Source organism: Syngnathus acus, chromosome 2 (assembly GCF_901709675.1).
Source record: "Syngnathus acus chromosome 2, fSynAcu1.2, whole genome shotgun sequence".
In the NCBI taxonomy this organism is placed as follows: Eukaryota; Metazoa; Chordata; class Actinopteri; order Syngnathiformes; family Syngnathidae; genus Syngnathus; species Syngnathus acus.
Window position 1 is genome coordinate 23,150,014 of NC_051088.1, and position 15,130 is coordinate 23,165,143.

Below are 15,130 nucleotides of genomic sequence, written 5' to 3' on the forward strand. Positions count from 1 at the left end.
CAATTTGAATGAATACAATGACAGATGATTGTGATCAAACGGTGGCAGTGTAGCACCAACTATTGGCAAAAAGTGCTTACTCTATGTCAGATTTTCTTTTTTTTTTCTTTAAATATCGGTGGCTGTTTTTTGCATTCTACCCGATACACTGAAATGAGGCCAGTATTAGCCCAATATCGATATTAGGTATCGGTAATCACCCAGTTTAAAAAATAATTCTGAATACAGCCACATGGTACATTTGTTCATTTTTCCTTCTCTCAAAAGTATGTGCCAGTGAAAAGGTCAAATGGTGGAAATATTTTTGAAATAATTATCTTGGTCTATTTTTTGTTGTTTAATTACAACTTAACATTTGAAGTGGGGTGTTTAGACTTTTATTATCTCGGAGCCAGTGAGCCTGAGGACAAACAGCAAGGGTTCTAATCATGCGAAGAAACAAACAACAGGCATTTTGATGGAACCGGTTTGGCGGACAAAGTGGATTTGCAATCTTACTGCCTTGGCTTGATGCCTGTCTAGTACAATACATTAAAAAACATTTTTATTCTATGGAGTATGACTGAATAAGCATGAGAATTTGTTTTTATTCTGTTTTTGCATGTCTGATTTTTTGGAGCACTTTGTACGCAGCGATGGTTGTTTTCAAAGTGCTCTGTAATTCAAATTGAGTTGCATTGATGAAAGAAATGGCAAAGTAAATTAAGGAAGTAAACATCAACTATCAGGTGCCAATGTTCTCTTTTGCAGAATCACACTCCATGCACCACAGGAGAGCTCGTGACATTTGAGCATCTGACACAACACTAAATTAAGCCAACACCGTCTGACACACACACGCACGCACACACACAGCTCTGATGACTGAACATATGGTAATGTCAGTATCAGAATGGTGCTTGGCCCTTTGCTGCAAATCTGCCTGATGACTAAGTACAGTAGTCACATGGCCCTTTAGTCCAACTTGAGGGCTGAATTGACAAAGAAATGGTCGAAACACGGCTAGATAATGAAAAGCAGCTCCCATTAGTGAGAAAATGGAAGCAGAGAAGTGACAGGTGAACTCAGGTGAAACACAGATTAATTTATTTAAAAAAATATATATAAATTAATCAAATCAGACCTGTTAGGCTTCTTTTTCGAGGTAAAAATGATAATTATGCATGTGTCGATTACCGTATTGGCCCGAATATAAGACGAGTTTTTTTTTTCATTGAAATAAAACTGAAAAAGGGGGTGTCGTCTTACATGCGGGGTCTAGACAAAGACTTTTTTTCAAACTTGAGTCTTGTAGAAGAGGGGGTCGTCTTATAACCGGGGTCGTCTTATATTCAGGTCAATACGGTAGTACGTATTTTTACTGAATGTACTTTGGGCTATGTAGGAAGACCTGACAAATGTCTGAAGCTTGCCCAAATAAAAACGACTCCTTTGAGACACTACAATGCCAACATTTCAGCAGCCTGATATTGATCCATATCAACAACATACAAATGTAATTGGAAATACAGTGATCCCTCGCTACTTCGCGTTTCGTTAATCGCGGCTTCACTACATCGCGGATTTTTTTTCCAAATCAAAAAAACATTTAAAAGTCAAAATAAAACTTCTAAATTGAGGAAACATGTGTCTAACCTTTAGGACAATGTAGTATTGCTCCAAATGTTCATTTACATTCCTTTAGAAGTCCGTTTTCGCGTGTTAGCACGATCGCGAATTAGCATCTTTCCGCTAACTCGTTAGCCTGCCCAGTACTTCTTGTTGGTGACCGTACTTCGCGGATTTCACTTGTCGCCGGTGGTTTTTGGAACCAATTATCCGCGATAAACGAGGGATTACTGTATCCCTCACGGGGTCCCCAACTCATAGGCCTTTGCGTTCGTTTTGGTTTTTTTAATGGTCTTTTTTGCGCTCTTGCAAAGGAGGACTCTAGAAATATAACTATGAAAGTAACAGCTTGAGTGTACTGTTATACTGTTACGTGTATTGTCGATTAAAACAAATAACTCAATCATTTCATTTGCTACTGTATTTACTAACAAACCACCTGCTGTCAAGGCAACCAGCACCTAATATACAACACTGAATTTAACAGCCCGTCGGACTGCCTAACATAGCCCGAATGAAACCTGACTAGCGTGTTGTTAAATTCAATATAGAAAAATCACTTCACACGTTTGTCTCAACTTAATAACTAAGTGAAGGATCTAGTTATAGTTAAACAGATTTAAACAGATTGGGAGGGGGGAGGGTTCTCCTATTGGAATTGAGCTTCCAGGGTGAAGTGGGGCTAACCCGAACTCATTAGCGTGCGGTATCGACCTAAACGCTTGCAATAAAAATGAAATGCGGCCGTCCAAAGTGGAAACACATTTTTTTTTTTTTTTTTTAAATGACCATTCGTCAACTCAGACTGGCATCATGCGGTGGCGCGTATCTCGAGTTCATTTCCACTCAACAGTCAAGCAAGCTTACCGAATATGAGCGTAGCCCACAGCAGCGCGAAGACGTAATTCTCCATCATTTTTCTCTCCGTTATTCCAATTTAGCCCCCCACCCCACTTCTTTCTTTGTCCAGCGTGCGTGGGGGTGGTAAAAGTGTCCCCCTACTGCCGCCGCTGTCGGACCCTTCAAGAAACTCTGCCAGGCACTTTTCGCACCACTCGCCGGGAGGAGCCGCAGCACAAACGGGATGCCCACTGTGATTCCAAACCAAGCCGATAAAATCCACACACCTTCCGGACCTACATGTAGTTGGGACACGGAACCGATTGGAATCTGTACGCGGGATAAGAGGCACACGAAGGCAGGTAGAGGAAGGGAGAGTGTGGCCGGAAGTTAGGTGGTTTCAAGGAGGAGTGGGGAGAGAGAGAGAACGAGAGAGAGAGAGAGAGAGAGAGAGAGAGAGAGAGAGAGAGAGAGAGAGAGAGAGAGCTCACACTGGTTTTATGCTGCATGACGTATTAGTTTAATTAGCTTTTATGTGACACATATTGCCGGCGCAGCACGGTCTCCAAGTGATTTCGTTCACTGGCACAGTTAAAAATCTCCGTTCTCTTTCCCCCCTCCAGGATGAGCAAACATGGCAGACTTGAACTTTTCAACGGCCTCTTTAAACATACGTCATCACTCACCTATTGGGTTGTTCAAAGTAAGGAGCGAGGGCCATATAGTGGCTGCTGTCTCCTTCACGCTTTGGAGGTTGGCCGTTCAAATCCTGCCTTTCTCTGTGGAGTTTCCATATTCTCATTGAGTTTATGATGTTACTGCACCAAAAGTAGCTCATTAAAAAAAAAAAAAAAAAGTTACCCCCTACTCTAAATTGTCCACATAATTGTCCATGCCAATGCTCGTATGTCTTTAAGTGCCCTACGATTGGCTGAAATAAATTCCTGATGACCCCAATAAAAAAAAAGCAGCACGGAAAATGGACGAATGGAGAATGTATTTTATTGTTGATTATGTTGAACTCAAATGCTTTATTGTAAATAATGCAATTGAAATATGAGTCCAAAAACCGCCCCGCCCGTATTTGTTTTCATTCAACTAAACCTGTTAAAAGTTTGTCGGTGTTTCCAACCCAGTTCCCCAGGAACATGTTCGTCCACACCACACTCACTGAGACAACACTGAGTCACGACGCATGCAACCATAAGCAAGAGGAAGTGCGGCAAGTCAAACGTCACGCTCAAAGGTCATCTAATATTTGAGGATGTGAAGAGAGCAACGTCAAGTGTTTGTGCTCGAGTGTATGCGCGTGCGTGTGTGTGTGTGTGTGTGGGGGGGGGGGGGTGCTGGGCTATTAACAAACACTCATGAGTCGATTTCCTCTCATAAAACCATCAAAATGCTGAATTATATTAAATTAACACAACACTACCACCTAGTGGACATATTCTGCAAGTGCAGTTTTTTAACCTGTGAAAAATTCTACAAACCTTGTTACTGATCATTACCAAAAGTCTAAAAATGAGGGGAAGATGGCATATCAAAGTTCACAAGCAAGATGACCAGTTAGATCTATTTATGTAACAAATCAGCTTGGAGTCACGTGTAAAAAAGTTAACCACCACGCAGAAGCTCAGGACCGTCAACAAGTCGAAAACCACAAACACAACTTGTGCAGAAAATGTGATGCATCTGCTGCGCGTTCAGCTGACAAAAGTGCAGAAGCGGAGCAAAGTCACAAACCACAGTCACGTCATTTTACTTCCAGCATTTCCAAAAAATGTCCTGTACGAAGCATATTTGAGTCGAATTCAAACACGTGGGAAAGGCAAAATTGTTGAAATAAAGGTTCGAATGTAGTTTCTTTGTCAAATAAAAAAACAAAAAACCTTTATTGAGATAAATGTTTTCACACAATAAATAGTTCCGTTTGAACTACGTTTAAAGTCCTCATTTTCAAATGTGTGAAAAGTAAGTAGGCAATATTTAGTATTGCTGAAATCATTAGCATTTAAAAAAAAAAAAAAAAAAACACCATTCATGGAAGTTTCTTGTCATTTTGTGTTACTTAATAAGTCAACTTAAATAGTGTGCGATGATGATATTAATGACGTCTGAATTCTCACTTTCTTTGTGCCGGAAGCTTCTTCCGCGGCTGAGGACGAGGAGGAGCCTGCTGATCTGCACCTGCAGGTCTGGAGCCCTACAAAGGAAGTAAACAGCCGGCAGCCAGTGAACAACTTCAAATGCTGGAAACGTTTTGAGAGCTCCGTTTGAGAAGCCCCTTTTGAGAAGCACTGACCGTTTGACCTTCGACCTGCTTTGCTTTTCTGACATTGGCCTGAGCTTGGCTTCTCGACCGTTGCGGCATGCCGCGTTGACCGTGAGAATGATGAGGACATTGATGTTGCTGTCTTTCTGGTTTGGACCAAGCCAAGCGAAGCTCCTCCACATCTGTTGGAATTGATTGAATGAATGTGTTGTATATTTTTTGAATTGAAATGATAGGCAGTGTTTTTATGACCTTTGGCTCGTTTTCGTTTTTCTCGAATGGCTCGGACGCAGCAAACAATCAGGATGATGATGAGCAACAGAGCAAGACCTGATAAGGACAAAAAGGAAGTTGGAAGACATGCTGGAAATCTTGAATGTTTCATTGGTGAAGTAAATTTACCTCCAATGCCAGCCAGGATGCTCACCATGATCTTAAAATCTAGGCCAAATAATTCTTTGGGGAAAATGGAGCCTTGGATGAAGAGAGGAACGTGTCAGAGCAACAATTTGAGAAGAACGTTTGCACCTTACTCACTTGAGTCAGTGCAGTTTTGTTTCACGGCCTCGCTGCTCATGGAACTGAGTCGATTGGAAACTTTGCATGTGAACAAATCATGTTTCACATTTTGAACGATTTGTAGCACAGTCGGCTGATTTTTCTGGGGCAGAAGCTTGCCATTCTGAAACCACTCGACAATGGCTTTCTGTATCTGTGCATTAAAAAAAAAAATCATCATTTCATTTCCATAATTGTCCTTGTTTTGGTCTTTAAAAATGCTCTTTCGTTGGATCTCATTTGACAACATTGGAAGAAAAACAAAAACACTCAGCTCTTACCTGATCAGACGTGCAAGTGAATTTCACATTAGGCAAGGCACATTCCACTTTCAATCCAGGCTTTGAGACAGGATCTAATCAGATTTGAAAGATCAACAATGATTCTCCAAAACTACTGGTACTGGTACATAAAAAAAAAAAAACATCTGACAGGGCACTCATTGAAATATTTAGACATTCAAATTAAGTTTTTTAACAGCAGATAATAGGCGTAGAATATAATTTTTTTCAACAAAAGCTCCACCAGCTGCTTTTAAACATAAAGCCATAAATAAAGAAGACAACATGCCGTAGGTGTCAAACTCAAGGCCCGGGGGCCAAATACAGCCCGCCACATCATTTTATGTGGCCTGCGAAGACATACTGTGCAGTGAAATCATGTGTCAAATTGTCAAAATTGAAAATTGTCTTTAAAAACCGGAGATATTATGAGCAATTTTTAACACCATTCGTCTTTTTAAAAATATTTGAACAGTTTTTACTAGTCTCAGATTTGAAACCGAGTTTCTTGTGTAGCCTGTACTGTATAGAATACATTTATTTATTTATAATGGCCCTCCAAAGGAAAGTATGAATACTAAAAAGGAGTTTGACACCTTTTCGAAACATACCCACCCAGTACACACAAATACAGCTTCTTGGCATCCGTGAGAAGTTTGCCTTTCACATCATAAACCTCGGGGACGTAAGTGCCTTCACTGTTTCTCTTCAGGTTTGTCAGCTTCAGGGATCCATTTTGCAAAATGTCGTTTGGCTTCCCTATAACAACCTTGTCATTTCTTTGGTCAAAGATTTTGGTTTTGTTGTGTATCCATCTCAGTTTTTCTGATTTTTGCAGGTTGTGGTAGAGAGGCACATTAAAATTTCCGCCGATGAGGGCGTAAGCTTCACAAGCATCTTGGGAGTCTACGGCATAAAAAAAAAAAAAAATTAATAAGAACATTCAACATTGATTGTTTTGTAGCCAAGCAGTTTTGCATGTTGATTGAATCAGAAGTTGTACTTTCTTGTTTTTAGCTTGGTTGCCTTACTTCCTGTCCTTTTTTTTTTTTCTTCTCAGACTTGTCACTAGCAGGCCATCTTGATAAAACAACATTATCATGCAACATCTTTCTTTTCTGAAGACGACACACACAAAATAAATTTACTTTTATTATGTCGAGTGGTTGCATGAAATAAAATCAAGTGGATGCAGATCCATAATTTACATCTACTTAATAATTGTATTCGGATCCAAATAAATACATTTTGTTTGCAACCAATTATAAATAAATAAAATTGAGTCAGTTCAACGCACCGATTCTTTTCGCAGTGAACAATACAAGTCTGAATTTATCTATTTTTATTTAGCTTTACAAATAGCCGGTTTGCCAATTTAGCACAAGGGGAAAAAAACAATATATGTATTTTTAAATCAAAGAAGTCATTTTATTTCTATTCAGACATAATAACCATGTGAGATAACTTCTGTAAAAGTCATATTAAAAAGTTACACATTGGCAAAAATTCCAAAAATCGACCAACTGAAAACTACATGTTAGCAATCGTCACAGAATCATTTTGAAATATTCTTTACCTGCACAGGTAAGACGACAGCCGAGAAGGAGCAGGGAGACAATTGATGAAGGTAGAATACGCACCATCACCTTCAACTTCATAGCTGACTGACACGAAGAACAACTGCTGGGTAATATGAAGGTTATTTCCTGTCGAAGCAACCAGAACCTCATTTCGCAGTGTGCTCGTAAACAGAAGCGATCCACGGGCCCCCCATCTCGATTTTTTTTTTTTTTTTTTAACTCAACTTTAGTAGTTTTTCATTCAATTCTTTTTTTTAAAACTTTTTGTCAGAATAATGTGTGACTCAAAAAGAAGGCCCTTCACAAATGAACCTTTGGCAGATGCAATGTATGTAGATTGGGGTCAAAAGTTTTGTACAAATTCAAACTGAAACTGAAAATAAACGTGGTGAGCTTGAAACTTGAAAACACTATATTCAAAATAAAAATACCTTGGCAGCACAGTGATGCATTGGTTAGCATGTCTCTGTATGCCCTGCATGTATAATCATTTATTCAAATAATAACATTTTTTTCATTTATTAAAACATCAAATAGTTAATTTTACTCATGCAATTTCACTTTTATGGAGATAACATTCCAATTACAAGAGCCGTATCGCTACAGCTGATGGCTTAGTTGTACTACTCAAGTGGTATCAAAGTGGAATCGGTCAAGCTGGGGCTGTTCCTAATATTTTGGTAAGCAAGTATTTTATTATGCTTAGGGATGCCATTTCCTTAAGTGTACCTAATAAAACCAAGTCGAGACTTTAACTGCATTCGAGTTAGCTGCCGTGCATGAATCAATGTTTAACTGTCGAGGATTTCGTTAGATTTGTTTTTTGTTTAGCGTATTTGAATCGTATTTCAATTGGATTGCGAGTTTTTTTTTTCAAGAAGTGGAGACTTTCAGTGGGTTCTCACATCCTGACTGCTTGTGTTCCTGAATGCGACACAGATGACCCTGTTATGTTAAATGGGCCTTTATAAATAGAACAGATATTTTTCCACTGCACGGGTCCAACATCCGACCAGAGACACCACACAAACATTCGGGGTCTTTTAGGAAAAAAAAAACCTCCACCGCGCTCGCACGATAACACCACCGCCACACTCACAATTATTAACTCCGATCCCATCGAAAAAAGTGTTTTTGAAATAAATCGCAGCTTGTTGACGCTGGTGAATGAAAGACGAATTATGTGAGTATACTTTCTATTTCATAGAACACGTAGTACTGAGATTCACAAATCCATAAATATGAATATAAATATGATAAATCCAGCTCGCATGTGCAGCAGGCCTGTGGGGACAATCCTGCGGTGGGCCTCTCCACATAGACGTTCTAAATCTAGAGTAGAGTAGGAGTGATGTGGGAGATTGGGGAGAGGGGTATGAGGGGGGGGGGGATTATTTGGGTATTGGGGAGATTCTGAACCAGGCAGAGAATGTGTGTTAAGATGCCAACAGCAGCAGTAGGACCTCCAGAGTACACAATGATCGGGTGGAGCCTGATTGACCCTTTTCACTTCATTCCAAAGGAGAACAAGACAAATAAAAAATACGGAGGCAGGCTGGAAAATACGTCTGAGAAATATTCTGACAGATTTATGCTGAAGATAAAGAATACATGGGTTAGCTGTCTTGTATTGTTTGTCTACATGTTTTTGCTGCACCGCTTGTGTTCAACCATTTGCTGTCAAACTCATTTTTGTCGCGGGCCGCTTCATAGTTATCGTTTCCTTCAGAGGCCCATTATGTCAACACTATTAATTGATGAGTATTTTTTAAATCAGTGCCCAGTAAAAACTGTTTTGATATTTAAAAAAAAGATGAATGGTAAAAAAAAATCTACAAATCTCTATTTTCTTTTTTAATTGAAGACAGTTTGTAATTTTAGTATTGCCGCATGAACTCGATGCTCGGTTTGTATTTGCGGGCCACACAAATTGATGTGGCGGGCCATATCTGGCCCCCGGGCCTCAACTTTGACACCTACGGCTTAAAGCAGGGGTGTCAAACTCATTTTTGTCGTGAGCCACATTGTAGTCAGCGTTTCCCTCGAAGGGCCATTATGACTGTCGACCCAAATAAATAAACGCCTCATATTCTATACAATATAAGCTACAAAACAAACTGACAAATAATTGTTTTTCAAATCAGACTAGTGGAAACTTTTCAAATATTTTAAAAAGATGAATATTAAAAGTTAAGACAATTTGCAATTTTAGTATGACTTAAATTTAACACACAATTTGTCTTCGCGGGCCACAGAAAATGATACGGCGGGCCATATCTGGCCCCCGGGCCTCAATTTTGACACCTACGGCTTAAAGGGTTAAAGTATCACAATGTAAATGCTAATTAGCTTAGCATCAACTTATATTTAAAGGCACCACTATATTCTTTTGTGATGACTTTTTTTTTAAAGGCTATTAAACAACAAATGGAGCGGTGACATTTGATGTGGTCACGATTGTCTCAATCGTCTATGGTGGGAGACGTGCTGACGTGACAGAGAGACCGCTTCGTTCTCTCTCTCTTTCGCTCTCTGTCTCTCTCACCCTCTCACTCTAGTTTCGGGTCAGTCATCTTTTCACCATGTAAGGATACAAAGCTGTGCAGCTCCGGAATAAAAAAAAGAAAAAGACAAAAAGGTCATTCTTTGCAGGAGCAAATAAGAGAAGATGTAAAAGCATGTGAGCTGCATTTGTTACAGCCTGCGTAAGAAGGAAAGACATTTTTTTTATTTTCAAATCACCAACTACAAAGCAATGATAAACTTCCCAGCTAATTTCCAAATGGCTGTAATCAGTTAAATAATGTAGAACATAAAAGTTGAGTTCCTCTCTTCGCACGCTTTTACATTCCAGCCGGCACTAAATCTCTCTTAAGTCTCCACAAGCTTTGACAGCTTTGTCTCATGTACCTGCTGAGAAAACATTTGTATTATCTTTAATTCACACAGCACGCACGCTTAAACTAGTGTTTGTCGTCCTTAATGCATTTTCATCTCTGACTGCAGTTTCACAGCCTTTCTAGAGGATTAACTTTTCATGTCCAGTCCACTCTTAAAAAAACAAAAAAAATGTCAGTGTGAAGTAAGAGTCAAACATTCGGTGATTGATATTTTATTTACATTTTTCTAATGATATTTCTGCGCCATAGGCAATTTTTTTTCTTGCAAGTCACTAAATTTTTTTTATTTTTCATCTATAATAATTTAAATTGGGATATTTATGGCAACATTGTTTGTTAGTGCAACAAAGCTATAAAGTTGTTTACTCCAAAGCAATTTGCTGAGTTATTTTTAACATATGTCTTAAGACATGGGACAAAGCAAAGGGACAGGTCATTCTGGAAGCTTTTATTTCTTTGTTGAAAATACATGAAAGGCAATTTTGAACATTAGCATAACCTAAAACATTTTGTTGAATGGTCCAACTTATTTTTACTCATTAATTATTTTTTGTGGAGGATGTGACCCAGAGGTTTAAACAAACACGCACGCACATACATTCCTTTTGTAAGTTTAAGAAAAGTTTACAAAGTTAACAGTGACAACATATTTTTTCTTGTTGTGGATTGGTCAGTTTTTTTTTCTGTTTGAAGAGTAATCTCTCTCTCTCTCCGTCCCTCCCTCCCTCTCTCTCTCTCTCTCTCTCTCTCTCTCTCTCCTGCTTCTGTTTACAGCCTTGAATATCTGACATATCTTGGTCTCTCAAACACCAGTCAGACCTGCTCGCATCTGAAAGGTAAGAAGCAACATCCTTGACTTCATCTCGATGTATCAGTCACTTTATTAGGCACACCTACTCAATCTGACGAGCTACAATAGATGGTGTACCCCAAATTTTGCACTTTTATGAATTTATTAATGATCAATTTTGTCTGTCAGAGAAGAATTAATTCCACAGAATATTTACTAATTTGTTGTTTGTACCGGTGTTGAATTGTATTGCATCATAGTTTTTTTCAAAAAAAAAAATTGCTCCAATAACTAAAGCAGGTATCCAAAATATTGGAAACACCATATTTATTAACTGTTTGTACCGGTGGTGAATTGTATTGCATCATACTAGACGTTTTTTTCTAAAAATACCTCCTCCAGCAGGTATCCAAAATATTGGAAACACCTCTAACTAGGATGCAGTGCAAACTTTTAACTTTTAAAGTGTCTGACATTGTCAACCAAAAGACTTTGCAGCGAGGAGAAAATATTTGTCGCTTCCAAAACAAGCTTAGTGCTCTTCATTGTCAAAGAGCTGCTATTATTCAAGAGTGGAAGAAACGTGTTTTGTGTCATAACTTCTCCATCATCACTTGGGAGTCCTCTCTGCAATGCGAGTCGAGTTTCCATAGCAGCTGAAAGCCACTTTGACGGAAACTATGAATGAGTCGAAAGATAAAGAACAGGAACCCGTCAGCTGTTTAAAGCCAGAGACAACAAAGCCCACCTCAGCTTCAACATGGCGGCTGTTCTTTTTCCAACTTCTTTGATTATTTTGTTGATACAATCGATTGCGTGTGGCTTTTTTTGTACTTTCACAAGCAGCCACATGACGCATCACAGCCACATTGGAGCGATGCCAGGTGAAGAGCAGCTAACAATAGCAGCTTGGGTTCATAGTCTTGCAAACTGCCGCCTCTTCCTCAAGCAAAATAAACACACACGCATGGAAGGCATTTTTTTTTTTTTTTTCAAAAAATGCATGACGCAGCAATCTGCCTGTTCGGCTTCCCCGGCAACTTGATGTTTGTAAACAAATGACAGCTCATGTTGCACACTCAAAAAAAAAAAAAGTTGGAGGTTACATGAAGCATTTTTTTTTCCATTGAGCACATCCACTCAGAAGTTTTTTCTTTTCTGTCCCCCTCTCATGACGTCATCCTCCTCTTATTACGTCACGAGCCACTTCAACAAGACTCACCTCTGGGTCTTAACAAAAACGACTATAATTACAGGAACTGCATAAAAATAAAATATATGACAAAATAAGAATGTTCCCCTAACTCAGGGGTGTCAAACTTTTTTTTCACGGGTCGCATTGTAGTCATAGCTTCTTTCGGAGGGCCATTCTGACTGTCAACCCAAATAAATGTATGAACACCTCATATTAGATACAGTAAAAGCTACAAAACAAACTGACAAATAACTCGTTTTCAAATCTGACGAGTAAAAACTAGTCAAATATTTAAAAAAAAAAAGATATTAAAAGTGAAGACAATTTGCAATTCTAGTAATGACACACGAATTTGATGCACAATTTGTCTTCGCGGGCCACATAAAATGACGTGGCGGACCGTATCTGGCCCCCGGGCCTTGGGTTTGACACCTGTGCCCTAACTAAAACCATATCTTTTCACAGATAATAAAATGATTTCTTCAAAACTTCAAGGTTGCAACACTCAGGCAGCATCAAGGCCAAATAAAGCGCACAGGGCAAGCGGCAACCCACAGACAATTTGCTGAAAAATAAAGATTTCAAATCTATTTGGTCTAGACGGGAGCTAAATTTAGCAGAAGCCTCGAAAGCTCCTCGGATTTACCGGCAACACTGAATTATTTTCACTCATTAGCAGCGTGAAACTGAGGATTACTTGCACATTGTTCCACAGAGGAACAGCTGACTATCTTTAATCTTACTCATCAGCCCATTTCTGTTCCTGCCGTGACTATTCCCAAGCGAGAACTATAAAATCGTATTTGGATGTTGTGGAAGAACTTTGGCTGTGTTCCTTCCAATGATTTCAGCAATGCATGAGCCAAGCCAGAGTTTGGAGGTGTGAGCACACCAACACACTTAAAGAGTTATCTAGTGAGGATTGAGGCTGGATGAGGCGTTAACATGTCGAGTTATAATCAGCGACTCAAGAGTTCAGGGAGGTGGAGAGGGGGGCAAATCTGAACAATAAAAATAAAGTCATGGTACATAAAAATATTTTCAATACTCACTAGCTAGTAAAAATAGCCAAGTGCAAGATGCTCGGTTTTAGCAGCTGCTGCTAATACGAAAGCACGCTCACTTTGTCACATTGGCAAAGTCCCGCACGGGATCATAAAAAGGATTCAAAGCCTCCGATGAAAGACATTTCAAATGTCACCCCATGTGCTCGCATTCATCTCCCATCAAGCTGGGCAGCGGGACTATGAAACGTGGAAAAGGCGAGGCCACTTTGACTTTACATTGTTGTCATCATATCCGTGTTGTCTGGAATGACGCATCATCGGACCTCGGCTGGCGCCTCCGGCCGGTTCTCTTATCATCGCAGCATGTGGGTGAGCCACAACTGAGGTCACATGAGAGTGCGGATGAGTTTCAGCTAGCATGACGCTATGAAGCGGAAAATGCTAACTTTGATCACACACAGCACATGAGAGAGAGTGCGGATGAGTTTCAGCTAGAATGACGCTATCAAGCGGAAAATGCTAACTTTGATCACACACAGCACATGAGAGAGAGTGCGGATGAGTTTCAGCTAGCATGACGTTATGAAGCGGAAAATGCTAACTTTGATCACACACAGCAGGCGGGTAACATTCCACTCCTTCCCGTTTTCTTTCAGTCTAAAAGCGTCCTGTCGCATAACCAGTCGAGACCTGACCTCCGACCACCTTCATGTCCTGATTCCCTCATCCAGGCTCAGCATCACCGCAAGACTTCAATGATGGAGCGCGTCCAGCACATCACCAAGTCGGCCATGCGCCGCGCGTCCCAAATCGAGGTGACTCCGCAGGCCAAGAGGAACCTGCAGGAGCTCTTCATCAACTTCACCCTCCTCCTCATCTGCTTGCTTCTCATCTACATCATCGTCCTGCTGAGCAGCTGATGTGTGGAACGGGCGACCTTTACACTTCACTCATCCACTTCATGTGTGACTGCACGTCTCCCTACAGCTACTCCAAGCCCGACTTGGTGTGTTGTATACAATGTATTTCAGTTGAAGAATGAGTAAGCCACAGTATGCACCACCTATCAGCAGTGTAGAGTTGGAAAGCTTGCACAATTACAATATGTGCAATGTGTCACGATAACTTTAAAAAAAAAAAGAAAAAAAAAAGTGAAACTCACAGCTACTCTGGACTTCTATCAGTTGTTTTTTGTCACAGTCCCGTCCTGAGAAGGAAAGATGAAATCGTCACTTGATGCACACTCTTAAATAAAAAGTAACAATGGCGTCACAGAGAACATCATTTGCTGTTTAATTAAGACCGCAGTTGCCTGACACAATTGAAATGGCGTGCAAAGCTTCGTTGTGTTGCAGGAAAAGCTAAGATTTGAAAAAAAATAAAAATAAAATAAAATACAGGATATGTCAACTTGACCCAGAATTTCTGAAAGCAAAAACAGTGAGGGGCAAATGAAGCTTCAAATTACTTCATGAAGCAATTATATTTTGACTCCTCTAGATGGCACTGTTGGGTTCAATAAAAGGTTTTATGAAATGCCAAGATATTGTGCATCATGCATTCAGTCCAATGTTGAACTGAGAGCGCCATCTCGAGGAGTCAAAAATGAGAACTGCTTCATGAAGCAAACTCAAAGCTTCATTTTCTTCTAGTGAAGTCAATCAGAAGTGATATCCAAGCCCCAGTGGCGAGCGGTGCTTTAGTGAAAAGTGTCGGCAGACAAATTGCAGAGAGCAATGAATTCTGCAAAGAGCTACACAGTCGGCTGTCCCCATATTGTTTGTTATTCTTATGCCGGTTTAACGATTACAAAATGTTGAGATTTGAAAACGAGTGAAAATTTTATACATATGGATAAGCCTGTCTCGTTATAAATGGTTCACCAAAATGGTTTGGTAGGAACTGGAAGCTTATTTTGAGCAGTTGATCAAGTTACTACCCTTTTGACATTTTTAAAATACATGCTTAATATCAATAAATTGCGCAATCCCCCGACCGTGTTTCCGCCTTATAAATTAAACTAAAAGTGTGTCATCATTACAGTGTGACTTTGCCTGAAGGTATTTTGGGCTAGTAATTTTCAAGTACCAATATAACTT

General features: G+C 39.7%; 3 protein-coding genes across 6 annotated transcripts in view; 1 reads left to right on the forward strand and 2 right to left on the reverse strand.

The window, feature by feature from the left end:
- si:ch211-132g1.7 (prostaglandin F2 receptor negative regulator) overlaps positions 1 to 2,866 on the reverse strand; it is a 31,839-nt gene extending 28,973 nt beyond the window's left edge. Inside the window, exon 1 of the mRNA XM_037264967.1 lies at positions 2,476 to 2,866. Coding sequence (XP_037120862.1) covers positions 2,476 to 2,524 — 49 coding nt within the window. The 5' untranslated portion in view covers positions 2,525 to 2,866. The remainder of the gene's footprint in view (positions 1 to 2,475) is intronic.
- Positions 2,867 to 4,384: 1,518 nt separating this feature from the next.
- Positions 4,385 to 7,322, reverse strand: LOC119130966 (T-cell surface antigen CD2-like). 4 transcript variants are annotated; one of them, XM_037265005.1, is made up of 8 exons: positions 7,136 to 7,322; positions 6,175 to 6,465; positions 5,560 to 5,633; positions 5,258 to 5,432; positions 5,123 to 5,194; positions 4,973 to 5,050; positions 4,784 to 4,902; positions 4,385 to 4,651 (listed from the first exon to the last, which is right to left on the reverse strand). In XM_037265005.1, exons 1-8 carry the CDS (start codon positions 7,287 to 7,289, stop codon positions 4,571 to 4,573), a joined length of 1,044 nt encoding a protein of 347 aa, XP_037120900.1. In that variant the 5' UTR covers positions 7,290 to 7,322; the 3' UTR covers positions 4,385 to 4,570. The 4 variants fall into 4 exon arrangements, with proteins under 4 accessions (XP_037120900.1, XP_037120890.1, XP_037120881.1 ...); XM_037264995.1 differs by having other exon boundaries at positions 4,751 to 4,902; XM_037264986.1 differs by having other exon boundaries at positions 4,784 to 5,050.
- A 3,476-nt stretch (positions 7,323 to 10,798) lies between these two features.
- On the forward strand, positions 10,799 to 14,989 carry pln (phospholamban). Its single transcript, XM_037265016.1, has 2 exons — positions 10,799 to 10,875; positions 13,688 to 14,989. Exon 2 carries the CDS (start codon positions 13,787 to 13,789, stop codon positions 13,949 to 13,951), a length of 165 nt encoding a protein of 54 aa, XP_037120911.1. The 5' UTR covers positions 10,799 to 10,875; positions 13,688 to 13,786; the 3' UTR covers positions 13,952 to 14,989.
- Positions 14,990 to 15,130: the final 141 nt, after the last annotated feature.